We start from the raw sequence: 19,450 nt of genomic DNA, 5'->3' as shown, positions 1-19,450 counted from the left end.
ATTGAAAAGAATTTTGACAATTTAGAAGATTTATTTTGTGAAGTGCAGTTTGAGACATCATTAAAAGACTGAAAAACAATAAGACCTCATGTAATGCCAGTGAGATAAAGTAGTTTTGAAATACGGGGTCAAGAACTCAAAGATGCATTTCTGAGGACTATGAGTATGACTTTTAAAAAAGGGGTTGTACCTTATGATCTTGGCAAAAACGGTCGTCTAAGTCTTTATCAAAAGGGTTATAAGAGAGAGTATGATATTTACAAATTGGTAATGGCTTGGTGTTTTTAGGAAGCAATTGCTTAACATGATGACATTTATTAGACCAAGAGATGCTGTAGATAAAATTTTAATAGTACAGTGTGGTATAGAAAAGGAAGATGGTATGTCCACCGAAGTTTCACTCTCATAGTAACAATGAAGAAGTATCTGAATCATCAGACTCTTTTAATCCTCAGTCTTCTGGATTATGAATAGGTATCTGATTCAGCTAATTGCTAAGTTTTTTGAAGGTCCAGTCCTTGCAAGGGTTAGAAGTTAAGTGCATTAAACCATTAATGCTACGTAAATGTTGCTGTGACTTTGGAACTGAGTTTAGTAATTCATGTTGTGTCGAACTAGATTTAAAGCAGCGTTTTGTCCTTTCCATACTTTACAGATAGTTGAAGAAAGTATGGAAAAATAGGATAGTTTATGGACTGAGATAAGAATATAGGAAGCCTAGGTAATGTCATTGGTCAAGTATAGTTCTGAAACGTGGGAGCCTTAAAATTGCTGAGGAAGATTTGTTCAATATTTTCCAGGAATCGTCTAAAGATATTGTTAGGTACTTATTTGAATGACCTTTCTCAGTACAAAATATGTGGCTTGATCCCACTAGGGCTATAGTGAACAAGAAGTCAAGATATTTAGGCTGCATATAAGGGATGGAGAATGAAAGAATACCATATATATATATATATATATATATATATATATATATATATATATATATATATATATATATATATATATATATATCTATATATATATATATATAGTGCATTAAACCATTAATGCTACGTAAATGTTGCTGTGACTTTGGAACTGAGTTTAGTAATTCATGTTGTGTCGAACTAGATTTAAAGCAGCGTTTTGTCCTTTCCATACTTTACAGATAGTTGAAGAAAGTATGGAAAAATAGGATAGTTTATGGACTGAGATAAGAATATAGGAAGCCTAGGTAATGTCATTGGTCAAGTATAGTTCTGAAACGTGGGAGCCTTAAAATTGCTGAGGAAGATTTGTTCAATATTTTCCAGGAATCGTCTAAAGATATTGTTAGGTACTTATTTGAATGACCTTTCTCAGTACAAAATATGTGGCTTGATCCCACTAGGGCTATAGTGAACAAGAAGTCAAGATATTTAGGCTGCATATAAGGGATGGAGAATGAAAGAATACCATATATATATATATATATATATATATATATATATATATATATATATATATATATATATATATATATATATATATATATATATATATATATATATATATATATCTATATATATATATATATATATATATATATATATATATATATATATATATATATATATATATATATATATATATATATATATATATATATATATGTATGCACTAACGAAATAATATTAGCGATTATTGAATCGCTTCTCACTTTTTTTTATGGCAATTGGTATCTACAAAGTGACATATAGCGATAGCAAAATCTGTCTGTCCCGGTTTTGCTACTTAAGGCACTTCCAGGTAAGCTAGGACGATGAAATTTGGTAGTCTTACTAGGAACAAGACCAGATTAACTAGAAGTTGTCGTTTTCCCGATTCGACCATCTGGGGGGGGGAGTGGATGGACGGCTAAACCGGAAAAAATAGAAAAAATGAGGTATTTTTAACTTACGAACGGGTTATTGTATCTTAATGAAATTTGATATTTAGAACGACCTCGTAACTCAGATATCCTATTTTAAATTTCAACCGGATCCAGCGTCATCGGGGGGGGGGGGGGAATCTTAGAAAATACTTAGAGCGGAGAGATCAGCATGAAACTGGATGGAAAGAATAAAAACCTGTCTAAGATACTTGACTGACACAACCGGGCCGGATCTGCTCTCTGGTGGAGTTGGGGGGGGGGGGGGGGTAATTCGGAAAAATGAGGTATTTGTAACTTACAAAAGGGTGACCAGATCTTAATGAAATTTGATATGCAGTAGGATCTTGTGCTTTGGAGATCCTATTTTAAATCCCGACAAGATCTGGTGACATTGGGGGGAGTTGGAGGGGGAAACCATAATTCTTGGAAAACGTGAAAATTGAGGTATCTTTATCTTACGAATGGGGGATCGGATCTTAATGAAACTTGATATATAGAAGGATCTTATGTCTCCGACGCTCCATTTTCAATTTGAATCGGATTTGAATCGGGAAACATAACTCTTGGAAAACGCTTAGAGTGGAGGGATCGCGATGAAAGAATAAGGACAAGTTATATATACGTGATTCGCATAATCATTTGGAGGAGCGGGGGGTGTTGACTTGGAAAAATTAGAAAAATCGAGGTATTTTTATTTTAAGGCCGGGTTATTGGATCTTACTGCAATTTGGAATTTAGAAGGATAGCGTGTCTCAGAGCTGTTATTTTAAATCTCGACCGGATCTGGTGACATTTGGGGGAGTTCAAGGGTTGGACCTAAAATCTTGGAAAACGCTTAGAGTGGAGGGATCGGGATGAAACTTGGTGGAAAAAATAAGCAAAAGTCCTAGATACCTAATTGATATAACGGGAACGGATCTGCTCTATTTGGGGGAGTTGGGGGGGGGGAGAGGGCTAATTCTGAAAAACTAGAAAAATGCTACTTTAGGCACTTCCAGGTAAGCTAGGACGATGGGATTTGGCAGGCTTATCAAGAACCAGACCAGATTAAATTAGAAATTGTCGTTTTCCCGATTTGACCATCTGGAGGGGGGAGTGGGGGGACGGTTAAATCGGAAAAAAAGAGAAAAAAGAGGTATTTTTAACTGAAGAACAGGCGATCGGATCTTAATGAAATTTGATATTTAGAAGGATATCGTGTCTCAGAGCTGTTATTTTATAATTTCGACCGGATCTGGTGACATTTGGGGGAGTTGGAGGAGGGGGAATACAAATCTCGCAAAATGCTTAGAGTGGAGGGATCGGGATGAAACTTGATGGAAAAAATAGGCAGAAGTCCTAGATACGTGATTGACATGACTGGAACGGATCTGCTCTATTTGGGAGAGTTGGGGGGAGGGCTAATTCTGAAAAATTTGAAAAAATGAGGTATTATAACTTACGAAGGAGTAATCGGATCTTAATGAAATATCGTATCTAGGACTTCGTAACTCAGATCTCTTACTTTAATTCCCGACCGGATCCAGAGTCATTAAGTGGGTAGTTGGGGGGGGGATCTAAAATCTTGGAAAACGCTTAGAGTGGAGTGATCAGGATGAAACTTGGTGGGAAGAACAAGCAGAAATCCTAGATACGTGATCGACATAACCGGAACGGATCTATTCTATTTGGAGGAGTTGGGGGAGGGGGGTTAATTCTGAAAAATTAGAAAAAATGATGTATTTTTAACTTATGAAGGAGTGATCGGATCTTAATGAAATTTCATATTTAGAAGGACCTCGTAACTTAGATCTCATATTTTAAATCCCGACCGGATCCAGCGTCATTGGGGGGAAGGAGCGAAAATCTTAGAAAACACTTACAGCGGAGAGATTAGGATGAAACTTGGTGGGAAGAATAAAAACATATCGAAGATACGTGACTGACATAACCGGACTGGATCCAATCTCTTCGGTTGAGTGGGGGAGGGGAAGGGAGTAATTCGGAAAAATTAGAAAAAATGAGGTATTTGTAGCTTACAAACGGGTGATCAGATCCTAATGAAATTGGATATTTAGAAGGATCTTGTGCTTTAGAGCTCTTGTTTTAAATCCCGAAAAGATTCGGTGACATTGGGGGGAGTTGGAGGAGGAAACCGGAATTCTCTGAAAACGTGAAAATTGAGATATCTTTATCTTAAGAATGGGTGATCGGATCTGAATGAAACTTGATATATAGAAGGATCTCATGTCTCCGACGCTCCATTTTCAATTTGAATCGGATCCGGGGACATAGAAGGTTGGAGGGGGAAAACAGATATCTTGGAAAACGCTTAGAATGGAGAGATCGCGATGAAAGAATAAGGACAAGTTATAGATACGTGATTGACATAATTGGAACGGATCTGATCACTTTTGAAACCGATTCTTTTGATATATTAATTGCTATCAACCGAAAAGTGTGAAGTTTATCAGATCCGAGGTATAGCTCTCGATCTGCTACGGAGTTTCCATAGTAACCGGTACCAGTTTGTAGAGATGAATTGTTTAAAATTTGAATTGCGGCTTGTCAGTTTTGATGTCCCACAGGGATCTGTTATTTGTCCGATTCTTTTCTTTTTGTTTATTAATGATATGCCTTATTGTATCCATAATTGTTTTTTTAGCGTTAGTGACATAACTAAAAGTCTACGAAATGAAACTGTGTCATTATTTACGGATGACACAGTGGCTATCAGCGCTGCAAAGACGGAAGAATTACTTCTGGCATCGATGAAAGATAATGTGGATAGGTTACATTTTTTGTTGAGGGTAAACAGGCTTAAAGTTAATCTTGGTAGGTCAAAATTTGTCATTTTTTCTCGATCTCCTGTTTTTTATCCTTGAATCCACATTGTAGAATTTTAAAGCGTTCTTGATTGTTTAAGTACCTGGGGGCTGATTTTGATGATATTTTATTATTCAAATTTTATGCAGAGCCTGTGAGTAAAATTTTGTCTCCTCACCTGGGTATAGTGAGAAAGCTTAAGCATTTTTTCCCTACATGTGTCCTACTCCTTCTTTAGTTTTCCCTTGTCCATCCATATATTTTGTATTGTAGTAGCGTTTGTCTTGATAAATTTGCTTCCGTTGTCCGGCCTGTTCGAGTTCTTCAAGATAATGCTGTTCGTATGTTTGTTGGTCTACAACTCCAAATTTCGGTTTGGAACGTCTACCAACGTATAAGGGTACTACCAGCCTCTGGACTACGAGAGTTCTATACATATTTGTTTATTTTTGGGCTTCTGGGCATGCTAGGACGATGAAAATCGGTAGGCGTGTCAGGGACTAGTACAAATTGATTTGATAACAGTCTTTTCCCCGATTTCACCATCTAGGGGGCTGGAGGGAGATGAAAAATTAAAAAGAAATGAGGTATTTTTGACTTACGAATGGGTGATCGGATCTTAATGAAATTTGACATTTAGAAGGACCACGTGTATCAGAGCTCTTATTTTAAATCCTGACCGTATCCGGTGATATTGGGGGGGGGGAGCTGGAGGGGGAAACGGAAATCTTGGAAAACGCTTAGAATGGAGAGATCGAGATGAAACTTGGTGAGAAAAATAAGCACAAGTTCTAGATACGTGATTGACATAATCGGACTGAATCCTCTCTCTTTGGGGGAGTTGGGGTGTGAGTGTTAATTCTGAAAAATGAGAAAAATCGAGGCATTTTTAACTTACGAACGGGTGACTGGACCTTAATGAAATTTGATGTTTAGAAGCAATTCATGTCTTAGAGCTCTTATTTAAATCCCGACCAGATCCGGTTACATTGGGGGGAGTTGGAGGAGGAAATCGGAAATCTCGGAAAACGCTTAGATTGGAGAGATCGGGATCAAACTTGGTGGGTAAAATAAACAACTGTCGTAGATATGTGATTGACGTAATCGGACTGGATCTGCTCTCTTTAGGGGAGTTAGGGGGAGGGGTGTAGGGCTTTGGTGAGTTCGGTGCTTCTGGACGTGCTAGGACGATAAAATTGGTTGGTGTGTCATTGACCTGCACAAATTGACTCGATAAAGTCGTTTTCCTTTGATTTGCTCATCTGAGGGCTGAAGGGAGAGGAAAAATTAGAAAATATGAGGCATTTTTAATGTTCGAATGGGTGATCGGATCTTAATGAATTTTGATATTTAGAAGGACCTCGTGACTCAGAGCTCTTAAATTAAATCCTGACGGGTATTAAGCCTCTGATTTTCCTTATAAATCAATCTCTTGATTCTTAGAATTTTGCTAGAGCTCATGCCATATGAGCTCTTGGCTCTTGCGACCTCGTTACAAGTGCCATATGAGCTCTTAGCCCTTGTTTTCTTTGTCCTGTATTATTTTCTAATGTATTTTAGCCACCCCTTTGGACAACTGTTTTACTTCTCGGGGTGACTGTTATTACTGTTTTTGCTTTTTTGGGGTTTAATAAATATTTATATCTCTCTCATGATTTTTGATTATTAATACATAGTAAGTTCATTGTAAGGAGAATAAGGCCATTCAACACTGTTTTTAGCTATGCATGTCACAATTTTACAATGTAAATATTATTCAAAATATCCTTAAAATCGAAGAAAATTTTAGCCTTTGCGTAAATCTTCGACGTCTCTAACCTCCTTATTGCATGGTTCGAAATCTGGACTTCCTGGTCTTCCATTCTACTCCTAAACTGAGCTATTAGTTATTCACCGTTCCGCAGTAGTCCTCGACCGCCATTCCAAACGTAAGATAGTCCTGCTCGATGTAAAACAGGTTTTATTTGGTAAGACTGTGATATTGTCTTGCCGCATTTGCTAACCTATCTTCCGGCACACCAACAATTTTTAGCCAATACCTTATCATTTGCACCAGTCTACTTGATCTAGGCAAGAATAATCCAATGTTAGTATTGATTATTCTGTAATTATTCGATATTAATCGGGTTACTGTTGAACAATTATAGAAGATTATTGGTAACTACCTCTCGGGAAGCTAGGATGTTGTAGACTCCAGGATGGGAACTCGTGATAAACTTTCCCGGAACAGTTGAATTCTAAACTGGACTATGTAAGATTTGACAATGCGGAAGATGGATGGAATAATTTTAGGGATACGATTTGTAAAGTTGTTGATGGTGTCTTAGGGAAGAAAGTTAGGAGCGTAGCTAGGAATATTACTGAAAAAGCCTCATTTTTAATAGAGAGGAGAAGGGGCATATGCAAGAATTATGTGAATGATAGATCATATGAAAACAGAAGGAATATAAAGAAAGTGGAGAAAGCATAAAATATGAACCAGAGAGGTGTGAATTGGAGGCCATGGATAGAATTACCGAGGATCTGGAAGATACAGCTAGACGGCATATAGCAAAATCATGTTCTGGTTTGTTAATAAACTTAGAGGGATTACTCAATTCGGGTCTTATCCCAATTAAAGATAAGTAAGGGTCACAATTAGTGATAAGGAAAGAGTTAAAGAAAGATGGGCTGAACATTTTAAGAATGTGCTAATTCGAAATAGAGTTGTTGGAAACGATATAGAGGAAAATAAAAAGGTTTGTGATATCTTGGATGTGAAGGAAGATTTGTTTTGTGAGGAAGGATTAGCGACCATGCGAGAAAAAATTGAAAAATACTAAGGCTCCATGGGCTGCTTGTGTAAAAAATGAATTTCTTAAAATGGTGGCTCTTAAGTTAGAAATAAGTTACTGAAGATTAAAAGTAAAATTTTTGAAAAAGGGAAAGTACCTAGCGATTTTAGCATAACCTTAATTGAACTACTGTATAAGAAAGATGATGATAGTGAGTTTTGTGATTATCGAGGTCTGGTCTCTGTATATAGCAAATAACTTTGTAATATGGTACTTTTAAGACTGAGAGATGCTGTTGACAAAGTTGTGAGAGAAGAACAGTGTGGTTTTAAGAAAGGTAGAGGATGTGTCGACCAAATTTCCACTCTGAAGCTAATGATCGAGAAGTGTCTCGAGTTATGAAACACCTTTGGTCCTCAGTTTTATAGATTATTAGTAAATGTTCAATTCTGTTAATAGAAGAGCTTTAGCGGAGGTGTCATCCTTGATTCTTGTATGGTATACCAGACTAATACATTAAAGTGATTAGTGCTATGTATGAGAATAACACTGCTGCGGTTTAGGTAGGAAATGAGGCTAGCAGCTGGTTTCGTTTTAAATCAGGAGTTAAGCAGAGTTGTGATCTATACCCCTTTATGTTTATCATTTAGATGGACTTTACCCGTTGAAGCACAGGAAATGCAATGAAGACCACCTGATCGAATGGAGAGGAAAAGCTTTCCTGGGACTTAGATTATGTTGATGGTTTAAGCATCCTAGATGAAAGTGTGAGCAAAATGAGTGAACTTCTGGAGGTTTTGGGAGTTAAGGGTGCTAGAATTAGTTGGAAAATTAATGTTAAGAAGACTAAGTCACTAAGGCTAGGAATAAGTAAGGATAGAAAGATGACGTTGGGTAACGAAAAGATTGATCAGGTGGACAGCTTCACTTGCCTCAGTAGTATTATTATCAAAGACACTGGGAGCAGTGGCGAGTTTATAGTTGAAGAGCCAAGGTTCATGGTGCTTTTTCACAGTAAAAAAAAAGTTTTGGCAGAATAGGAAGATAAGTCTGCAAAAGTGCGAAAAGTGTGGTTCAATCCCGCTTTCAAGGCTATAATGAGAGAAAGGTTGAGATAGTTAGAGCACGTTCTGCGATTGAAGGCTGACAGATTGCGGAAGATAGTCCTTTTCAACCAACAATCTAGGGCTAAACGGCAAGCAGCTCACATGCGATTGGGGTGGGAGGATTTGATAAATAAAGACTTAAAGGAAATGGGAACTTCCTGGGAGGGTGTAAAGAGGGAGGTTTTGAATAGATTGGGATGAAGAGGGAATGTCTGTAGGTGTGGTGTCCTTGCACCGTTTGATGCTACGGTGAGTTGCTAGTAGTAGTAGTATTCAAGTTAATTGTTTTCACTAAGAGATAGAGGGGGGATTATCCCAAGATTCTGAATGGTCAGAATCACAGAAAAATTGGAAAATTTTGTTCAGTATTTTTTCTGAGCATTTTTAGCATAAGACCTCTTCATACCGAATTGTATCTCAGAGAGTGGGGTGGGGGAGATGCACTTTTTACGTGAGTGATTATATAAAAAAAGGATCTAGCCAAGTATAGAAGAGATTTATATAAGCAAGTTCGTTTTGCGGCTTTGTTAAGTCACGAAAATGATTGTGCCTAAAATAGTTGTCGTCTCCCTCAAATGACAGTTTACTGAGAATCCAAATTGGAAAAAAAATATCATAAGACAAAAAAAAATCTAACCTACACATTTGGTATAAATTATTGAAGAATCTTTTGAAAAGGGGTTTCAGGCTGATGGAATCGGTATAATTCAAGAATTAACCTAAATAGATATTTGAAACATATGTTGTTTTCATTGCAGGGAGTTTGAACTTCGAAATGTTGTTGAGATAGGGATTGACATCTCCACATATTTTTGTAATATTTCTTTTCGTTTTAAGAACTAACTCTCTGCTTTCACATGAAACTTTTTTTTTATTATTTTATTTGAATAAATCGATGAGAGATGAGCAGTGTCAGCTTTTGACAATTTAAAACAAACCCTTCCCAATTGCATTGGCTTTTTAAATAGCTTCTAATACCATTTTTCAGACTCTGATTTTTATAATCGATTTTCGATAATAAAGTATAATTTATTCAATGACTTGACGAGACCCTAATTTTCAAGCTGTTTATGCGGAATGTACTATTTTTTTTTTTGTAAATAACATAACCTGTGGAATAAACATTGAAATCTATTTTACGAACCAATAACGATGTAGATTTGTATTTTAAGAAGGTTAATTCAGAAAAGACCTTATTGCTTTATTTCAGCTTCTTTTCCTACTAACCTTGAACATTTTTTTTGCTTTATAATATGTTGTTTTGACGTTTTGTTTAAATTATGCTCCCCCTTCCCCCCAAAAAAAAATCGTAAGTGGTTTGTACTTTTTCTTTTTCAGTCACTATCTTTATCATTACACTGATTTTGTGTCTATGTTGTGAATTAGAAGCGTATAAATTAATAAACGGAGTTAACTTTTTTAGATAATACAGAAGTACGAAGTGAAATGGCTTGGAAAAGAGCTGGGATGCATTTCAAAACTTATCAATAAACCTGACCAGCCTCTTCGTTTTAAGTTTACAAAAGTTGGAGGGGCGTGAAAACAGTCAACATTTGGATAAAATCTGCCTTTCTACATTGCTGAGAATGGACCACAATTCTAACTAAGTTTGGTGAGGACTACCAGCAAGTACTTTGTTTATAATGAATCCGTCCACAGTTTACGGTCAATTTTGTTCTCATGATTTCGTGCTTTTTATACTGATTCTGAATAATGTTGAGGGTTTCAGTATATGATTTTCCGTATCTTTCACTCTCCCTCTTGCTCTTTTGTCAGTTCAAATTGATAGTCCAGTCAAATTAGGGGGTTTTACTTTATTTGTGAATTTGAAATAGTCAGCTATAAACTCATATAAACCTTTATAATACACCCTAGACCTTGTCTCCAACCCTGACTAATGTAGGGTGTCCTACATTACAGATTCAAAGGCCAAAAAGTTTGTTTTGTACGTTTTTTGCAAATACTTAGCTTCCTGTGGGCTTCTTTTTATCTGTATTTCTTGCAAATACATTAGAAGACTAAATGCTCTACAATTTTGATTTAAGTGTTTTCTACGCTCAACTGTTTAAAGATAGAGGGCATCAAAATATGTCGTATAAAATGTAAAAGATTTGAGAATTATGTCATATAAAAATTATCAGAATTATTTAAAAGAAATAATTATAAATAATTTTTATTTTTATTAACTATAACATCATATTTGATATTTTATTTTATTCATAAAGTAAATACTTATTTGTACTTAGAGCATAATTATTTAATCACAATTAACTGTTCGTGTAATTCATTGATGTTTAAGGGCAATACATTAGTTATGTTTTCATTCCAATCTAATTCACGCAAATTACTTCGTAAATAACAAAAAGAAGAGAAATAGATATGTAAACCATATTTTTATTATGGTCGATCGGTGAAATAGAGAAAATGGATTCGCGATTGACGCTACAAGTTCTAATTAAAATTTTCTTGTTGTTCTTGATCTTCTTCTGGTCGCTGTTGAACTTCAGATTTCTCTCTGTTTTCGTCTACGGTGAAATTGGTCTCCAGGTTTTTAATAATTTTGGGATCAAAAGTTCCTTGTTTCTTGATATCCCTTTGATGTGGTGAAGCTCATTTCACTGACCACAAGCTAGAGAACAATGCAACCACGATTTTCTGCATCAACAACGCCAACCACAACCGCTCTAACAGTTGCAGAACAATGTCTTAAGCATTTCCTCGGGAATTGGTGGTAAAATCGTTGCAATAGGCTTCAGTAAATCATTTTGCATTATACGACCCCAGTCCTGCTTGTTTTTGCAAAAAAAAAAAGCTTTAAAAGATGGAGAAAAAATTTGTCAATATGTATTTTTATTCCTTTATTTAAGAGTCGGACACAAATTTTCGGAGGAGGTGGTCAAATCCAAAATAAACATTACCTCCTGAAATCAAACTCTTTTCTTCGTTTTTTAAGGGGTACCCTTGAAGAAACTGGAGTTTCATCTTTTTCTACTTGTCGTTTTGCTGCGTGAATATAGTGTTTAGTAATATACAATCTTCTGCACTTTCATGAACTTTTTCAGAGGTTGCCGTGTTTAAATAGTTAATGTGGCCATCGTTTTGCTCGATATTTGCAGTTTCAAACCTTTGCCTTAATTAACTAATCGTTCGCCTTCTGAATCTGAATTATTGCATATATAAAGCAAAAATCAGCCGTAAGTCTTTAAATAGTACGTCTGCTGCTAAAGAGATAAGATTCAAAACTAACAAATAATCGACGTTAGTAGAAAACCTTTCCTTGAAGAAAAACCGATCTTTACTTTAAAGAGAAATTTGAGAAAAATCACTGGATGTTTTGGATTATTTTTCTCCTACCATGTATAGTGCTCATAGCCGAAGGCAGAGAATCGGGAGGTCGGTAGCCGTACTTGACGGACGATTGATTGCCACACGAAAAAGAAAAAAAAAGTCCGAGAAAGCGAACCCTCTAATTATACACCGATCTCTCTCCTGCTATCTTCAGCTTGTTGTTTGAAAACGTCAAGACTCACAAGAATTCTTAATGCAAAGATTTCTTTCATGAATTGAGTTTGAATATAGCGGTGGTCATTTAACAGAGTATGCACGTGCTTTGCTCCTTAGTTTTATTCATTCACCCTTAGAATCCAGACTAATTCCGGCTGAGTTAATTATTATGGTTTTAAGGAAGGTAATTGATTCCTTAACACTAAACATTTTTCTTAGGAAACTTTGCCAAATTAGAATGGGAGTGTTTGCAAACTCTTGTGCCACTCATATCTTTTTGAATAGGAATATTTTTATTGGGAAGAACTTTTTAACGAATTTGGAGTCACATAAAGGTGGAAAATCTTACTTCGATCGATTAGTTTGTTTATTAATTTAGAATTACGAAATGTGGTATGCTTTCAAAGCTTGTCGTACTTGTCATTACAACAATTAAAAAACCAACAACACTGAAACACTTTATCACAGGCAGCGCAATTGTGTTGCCTAAGTAAAAAGTGAATTGGGCTGTTTGTATTTATTTATTTCATCGAGGCATTTCGTATGGATTGAGTTTTCGTCGAAACTTACTATTTAGAGTATCAAGTTTCATCGAAACTTGATTGTTTCCCTAAAACAAACAATGTGCACGTTGGGTGTCAAAAGGGGTACTTCAGGAACCACTATTAGTATGAAGTTGGAACTTTTAGGGAATTTTGAGCAGGTATTCAATTGACTAAAAGGCAATAAGTACGCGCTGCGACTACTATTAAGGCTCAGGGTATTAAAGCGAAAATTTCAGGGAATCTTTAGGAGGAAGTTAAACTAAATCAAAACATATTATATTTATCTGGGCTGTCAAAAGGGCGTACCAGCAATATGTTAGGAACGTTTTAGAGTATTAAGTTTGGACCTTTCGGGTATGTTGATGGAAATATTGAACCAACCAAAAGCCACTGCGCTCATACTGCTACTAATACTTATACTACTGCTGCGACTACTATCTCTAATGCTATTGCTACTATTACTACTTGAGCTAAGGGGCAGCGAGTATTGTAATGGATGTTTAGGAGATGTTGAACTTAATCAAAGCATATTATGTGTATGTAGGGTGTCAAAAAACTATCACCAATATCTTCAGAACGGTTTAGGGTATTACATTACCACATTTGGATGATGAGGGGGGTTTTGAAATTACTAAAGCGTACTACTATTGCTGCTACTGTTATTATTACTATGACTGCTACTAAGTCTAAGGGTATTAAATTGAAAGTCTCAGGAAATATTGAGGGTGAAGTTGAGCTAAACAAAACATACTATGAGTATGCAGGTTGTCTAGTGGGCGTATGAGCAACATCTTGGGAATAGCTTAGATTATTAAGTCGAATCTTACAGTTTATGCTTAGGGGAATGTTGAACTAACCAAAAAGCTTGTGTTTTCTACTACTACCAGAAATACTACGACTATTAGTGCTCCTACTACTAAAGCTAAGGGGTTGAAAGTGAAAATATCAGGGAGTGTTGAGAGATGCTGAAGGGGGATGTTTAACTAAGTCAAAATACACTGTGCTCATGCATGTTCCCAAAAGGGTGTATAAATGATATCTCATGAACGGCATACGGTATTGAGTCGAAACTTTCTGGATAATTTGCAGGTGATTTTGAACACCATAGGCACTACGTGCGTACTGCTGCTATTACTACTACTGCTGCTAGTACTGCTGCTAGTGTTACTACTACAAGTTAGGCTAGCGGTATTAAGATGAAACTTTCAGGGAATGTTTAGGAGGATGTTGAACTAAAACAAAAGACGCTATTTGAATGCAGATTATCAAAAGGTTGTACCTGCTATATGTCAGAAACTGGTTAGAGTATCTAGTTGAAGACTTCAGGGCAGGTTAAAAAAAAAAAGTTTGATTTTTCAGCTATGCACTTCCTATGGAGCGAGCTGTAGAAATATTGAAGGGGGATAATAAGATCGGAAGTTAAAGATTCTAATGCTCTTTTTAAGAAGTAAAGTAGCTGAAGGGTAAGCAGCCCCCCACCCCATATTTTCCCAAAGCCTACCAATGAATATTTTTTTTAGATAGCCATTTTCTTCAGTATAATTGAAACGTTTCATAACTCTGCCTCTGGGGATGACAAGATGCTAAACGGTCCTTGGGGCCAAGTTTGTAATGCGTGCGATCAGCCCATTATTCTCGTATAGTATTTGTGTTGCGAGAGCAACACTTTGGTTTTGTCCCGGTTTTGTTTGTTTTGATTTTTTTCCTATGCCGCCGATCTCGGCTTATTCCTGGAAACTGGTAAGAGTCTAACCTGTGTGGTTTTTACGGAAAGTGTGGACCTCTGGCCGGATTGATGACTATGGCATTACATTTTGGAAAGCTTCGCAGAACTCTTGCCTGGGGCCAAAAAGGATGGTTTTTGCTTGTCCACGAGTCAGATACTATGGTGTGCGAAGCGAATTGGAGTTATATAGAGAGGAGTTCTGTCAGAGAGGAGTATCTGAAGTTTTGCAGCCCAGATTTCGTTTCATTAAACCTTGTTTCTGCTTTCGAGAGGAACGCTCCCTTCTAGCAGGCAAGCAGGCAGGCACCACTTTCAAATTGAAAATGGACTAAAATCTATAAGTTTTAAATATATATATGGCAGTTACCCAACCCCACAGTCGATATATCTTCTTTGAGTGATAAATAAAAAAATTGACAGAAGCAAAAAAGCGGCGTTTTCTCACGGGTCCGAAAGTGCTGCCATCTATCCCATTTCTGTTCGTGATTTTGGCTGGGTACATTTGTTTTTTCGGACTTGGGATTGAGGTAGAGAAATGTTATCAGATGTACCTCTTAAAATTTTAAAGTTCTGTCATTGTTAAAGAAATTGGAGCTCATCCTTTGCTCCTTCCTAAGTGATGACGTTAGAAAGTTGGCCTACGGCAAAAAAAACAACTTTTGAATTAAGACAGATAGAATTTTTTCGATGACGGATGACGATGATCGACGACGGCAATCTATAGCTCTTGATGAGCTGATCAAAGTATATGTCATCCATTTTTGATACAAAAATTCCTTCATGTGATATACTAGTTTGAAAGCTTCAAGGGGTTGACAACCTCAGTAGTAGGGTACACACCGGAACCAAAAAATGGCCGACACCAATTGTGAGACAAGTAGAGGACTTGTAAGCAACAGTCGGCTGTTAGAGCATAATCATCTTCGGCAATAAGGGGTTTGCAACTTTGGCTAGTTGGTGTACCGATTATTTGTTTCCGGTGTATTTGATGGTAAGACAAATTTGGTTCCAGTGGTAAGACATGCAGGGGACTTGTAAGTAATAATCGTCTGTTAGGCCACAATCATCTTCAGTGAAGAGGGGTTTGTAACTTTTGCTAGTTGGTGTAGCCTACCAATACTCACTGTAACCTAGAATTAAGTATTTACGCAACGGGTACAAACGATAACGTAAAACAACGAGGCAGTTTCGTAATAATTAATAGAGTATCATCTACGGTATTTTGATCCTGAAAAGTTACGGATAGCTTTATAATACCAATTAGGTCACATAAGACGCTGTTTTAAGTTTTCATCCGTCACGATGTCTACGATTGAAAAGGATAAAGTTCAAGTGGCTGAAAAGTCAATTTAGTCCCTTCTTTCGATATTTTTTTGTTATTGTTGTTTTTTTTCAACGCTGAGGAATAGCCTTTGATCATGTGATTACTGCTCGCGTTCTTCTTTGAACATAACATTTTAAAAGCTTCAATAGGCTGACAACTTCAGCGTTTAACCGATAGCAGAGAAACAAAACCAAAGTGTTGCTAGGTCTAGTTGTTATTAGGAAAGGGGGCATGTTTTATCCATAGAGTCCAAGAAGGCTCAGGGCATTAAGGAAAGCTTTCAGAAAGTATTGAGTGGAGTATTGAACTAAATCAAAATACTATGTGCATGCAGGTTGTCAAAAGACATATCCTAGTAACCCCATTGGATATTAAGTTGGAGCTTTCAGGGAATAATGAGAGGGATTTTCAGTTGACCAAAAGACAGTATATGCACTCTATTGAAATTTCTTGTCTGTGATTCCTCCTACTAGTACCACGACTACTGCTATTGCTCCTGCTACTAATACTATTACGAATACTGCTATAACTAAGACTAAGGGTATTAAGATGAACATTTTAGGGAATATTGCCGGGGAGGTTGAACTGTATCAAAACGCGCTATGCGCATGCAGATGGTTAAAATGACGTATCAGTGATATCTTAGTAGCAGCTTAGAGTATTAAGTTGGAACTTTCAGGGCATGTTAAGGAGGATATTGAATTAACCAAAAGGCACTCTGTGCCCGCTACTATTACTATTTCAACTGTTCTCTACGTATTTTGGGCTCTATGTATTATTAATGAAAAAAATCTTCCCCTATAAGATAATTTTTTTTTCAAAGAAAAGAACAGTCGAAACCAGCATAAATAAATCCTATGGTAATTCCAACTCAAAACGACAAGAAATCACTATTTAAGAATAAATGAAACCCAAAATAAGTGAAACTAAAGTGTTTGATCTTATCAAACATGTAGATAACAGATACTGCTATTGGTGAATAAATAAATCTTAAAACGAGTGAAAATTATATTGAATATTCAATCAAACTTAAAACGATCGAATGTTACAACATATTACAATTATTAAAATGAATGAATAAATACATCTTGAAACGAGAAAAAGTAAATTAACTATTCCAGTCAAACTTAAAGCGAACGAAAACCACCACAAATATGGGTTCAGCTACTGCCCTCTTCTCCCTCCCCTTAACGTAAAAGTTCTAAAGTCTGTTGCGTTATTTGCGTTTTATACACAGGAAACGCAGGAAAAATCATGTGGCTCTTTATGAGTTCCATTAGTAAAAGACAACCCCAGGGAATAACGCAGCGAAGTCAGTCAGACATGGGATCATACCCCAGAGAAGCAGCTTATCAAAAGGTACTTGTGTTATATTATCTTGCAAAAGATAAGTGTGTTGCGTCATCGTGCATAAACTATCATGAAATCAGCACAAAAATTAGATAATCAGATCTAGTTTTTGTCCTGAAGTGCATTTTATTTCAATTGTTTTTGGTTCCTATTGACCGTATGCTCTTTTACAAAGTTGCAGCTACCGCTGGAACCACGATGGTTTTCCCCCACGGTTAAGACCTCATTCATCGTCTTGCATTAGAAAATGCAGTTGTTTTCGCCAAAAAAGTGATTTTTTTTTTAATATTTTGTTTTGTTAAATACGAAAAGCATTAGATGTAACAATTTCCTTTAAAATGAGGCATTACAATGAGCTCTGCGTGACATTCCAGGGACCCGCTGTTTAATCTGTTTTTGTCAAAGATGAACAACAAGTAATAAATCTGTTGTGGTTCTTTCAGTACTATCATAGATTCAAGCAGCTCAAATCTTTTGTTGTTACATGGCAATATGAGGTCGTTTTATGAAGGAAGAAAACTTAATGGGAAAGGACTCTTTTTAATTCTCTAAATCCCAAATGCCTTGCCGCTTCATCCTTAATCAAAGATAATTTGCAATGAAATGTGCTGGAAACTAGAGCACAGGAATAAGAGGGTCGAGATAATAACAAATTATGGCGAATGTTTTGAGATAGCTTTTAAAAGTGAATAAAAAGAAAAAAAGTGTTTCCACCTGGAAGTAAGGACCAACATTACAACTTAAAACTAGTACAAATTGCTCCGTTATTGAGGGGGCCTGTACCCTCCTTAGTCTCTTGCTCTTCACGCTAAAGTTCTTGGTCCTTTGAAAAAAGCTTCTTATTCTAGTTTAACGATCATTGTGTTTCAGGAGTCGTTCTTAAGGAATCGGAACAAAAAGTCAAACTTCAGTATTAAGAGCAAGGTATTGAGAAGAAGGTAGCCACCTCTTCTACGGAATAATTTCTGATCATTTCAGTTTTTAATTTTACTTCTTACTTTCAGTTGAGAAACTTGTTTCTTTTAATTTAATTTGTGGTTGTTACCCCTGCATGGAAAATCCCCCCAGGACAATTTTTTCCATAAATAGTTCTTCCTGTGTAAAATTAATCTCGGGAAATTTTCTCGGACCATTCTTACTGGAAAATTCTCTCTAGCCTACTTTCATCATAAAAGAGACTTGTTTTTTATTTAATTATATTATTTTATTTTTGACTGTTTTTTAATTCATGCCAAGAATCACCCTCCGTAGGTATGCTTCCTGGATTTTTTCAAATGGGAGCTCGAAACCTGTACAATAAGGTTTTTTGACATGCTGAACCTGATTGTGCGATATTCATTGAGGTACCTTGACTTTTGGGGTTTGTTTTCCCGTTTTTTTTAAGATGGACATTTTCTCAGGATCGTATCTATTGATAGGTAACATTAAACTTCAATTTTTTTATCATATTTGGAATCAAAATGAAAATCCAATTTTTCAATATTGCCAATAGCTTGTTTTTTAGTTTTGGTTACTATTTGGCCGAGTTATTCTTTACTTACTGTTAGTTACTTCAAACTTTTTAGGTAATCTTAGTTGATGTATAAAAGCAAAATAAGATTTTAAAAGGAAAAAATTTATGGCTGCAAGCATCTTCAAATAAACTATAAAAGTATTCTGCAAGAAATAAAGAGGACTGTTGCCAGTGACAGAATAAGCTCTTTTAATATTGAATATTGAAATCCCAGAAAATTTTCGAAGGCCCGGAACTCTTCTCAATAGCACGTTAGCTTAAATTCTACTCCAAAATTAACCAATCACAGCAAAAACACAAGGCTAAATACAGACAGATCGACAACGTGCCGCTAAAATTTATCCCCACGGCTGTGCACCGCCAATAAATCGAGACGGGGTAGGGGTCGACTCTTTAGATTTGACCACTCCTGAATTTGAAAACACCTTCTTTAGGAATATTTAAATTGAAAAATATTTTAATTTTTTTACATTTTTACTAAAATAAATTAATTATAATAATGGCAAATTTGCTCCTCTATATTTGGAAAATAATATTTTATATTATTTTACCTCCAACGAAAGTCTGACCATATAAAATTATAGTCCATAGAAGTATTGTTCAGCCTTAAATCACAGCCTATTTAGACACCTGCTGCGCAAACATTTTTCAAAAGTAACACATAGCATCGTCGCGACATCGACGATAAAGAAAAGATCTTTCCGCGCTGAATGGCGGAATAGAGCCACTCCTGGACTAGGGCCAAGGTCTTTCCGGCTGATTGGCTGTGGGAGTACCGGAGGTTGACACAAGTCTAAAGATGTGTATTGAAATCCTTCTATGGGCAAGATCGACTCCGCGCAACTGGTGTCTATATAGGCTGTGCCTTAAATGTCTACTCGAGATCAAAAGAACATGCGAATTCCA

At 36.2% G+C, this 19,450-nt stretch overlaps 1 protein-coding gene across 1 annotated transcript in view; it reads left to right on the top strand.

The window, feature by feature from the left end:
- Window positions 1-10,334, top strand: part of LOC136031055 (cytochrome P450 302a1, mitochondrial-like) — a 52,903-nt gene extending 42,569 nt beyond the window's left edge. Inside the window, exon 9 of the mRNA XM_065710295.1 lies at window positions 10,006-10,334. Within this exon, the coding sequence (XP_065566367.1) occupies window positions 10,006-10,122 (117 nt within the window). The 3' untranslated portion in view covers window positions 10,123-10,334. The remainder of the gene's footprint in view (window positions 1-10,005) is intronic.
- The last annotated feature ends 9,116 nt before the right edge of the window (window positions 10,335-19,450 follow it).

Source organism: Artemia franciscana, chromosome 1 (assembly GCF_032884065.1).
Source record: "Artemia franciscana chromosome 1, ASM3288406v1, whole genome shotgun sequence".
Lineage (NCBI taxonomy): Eukaryota > Metazoa > Arthropoda > Branchiopoda > Anostraca > Artemiidae > Artemia > Artemia franciscana.
This window is presented reverse-complemented; position numbering and strand designations above follow the sequence as displayed.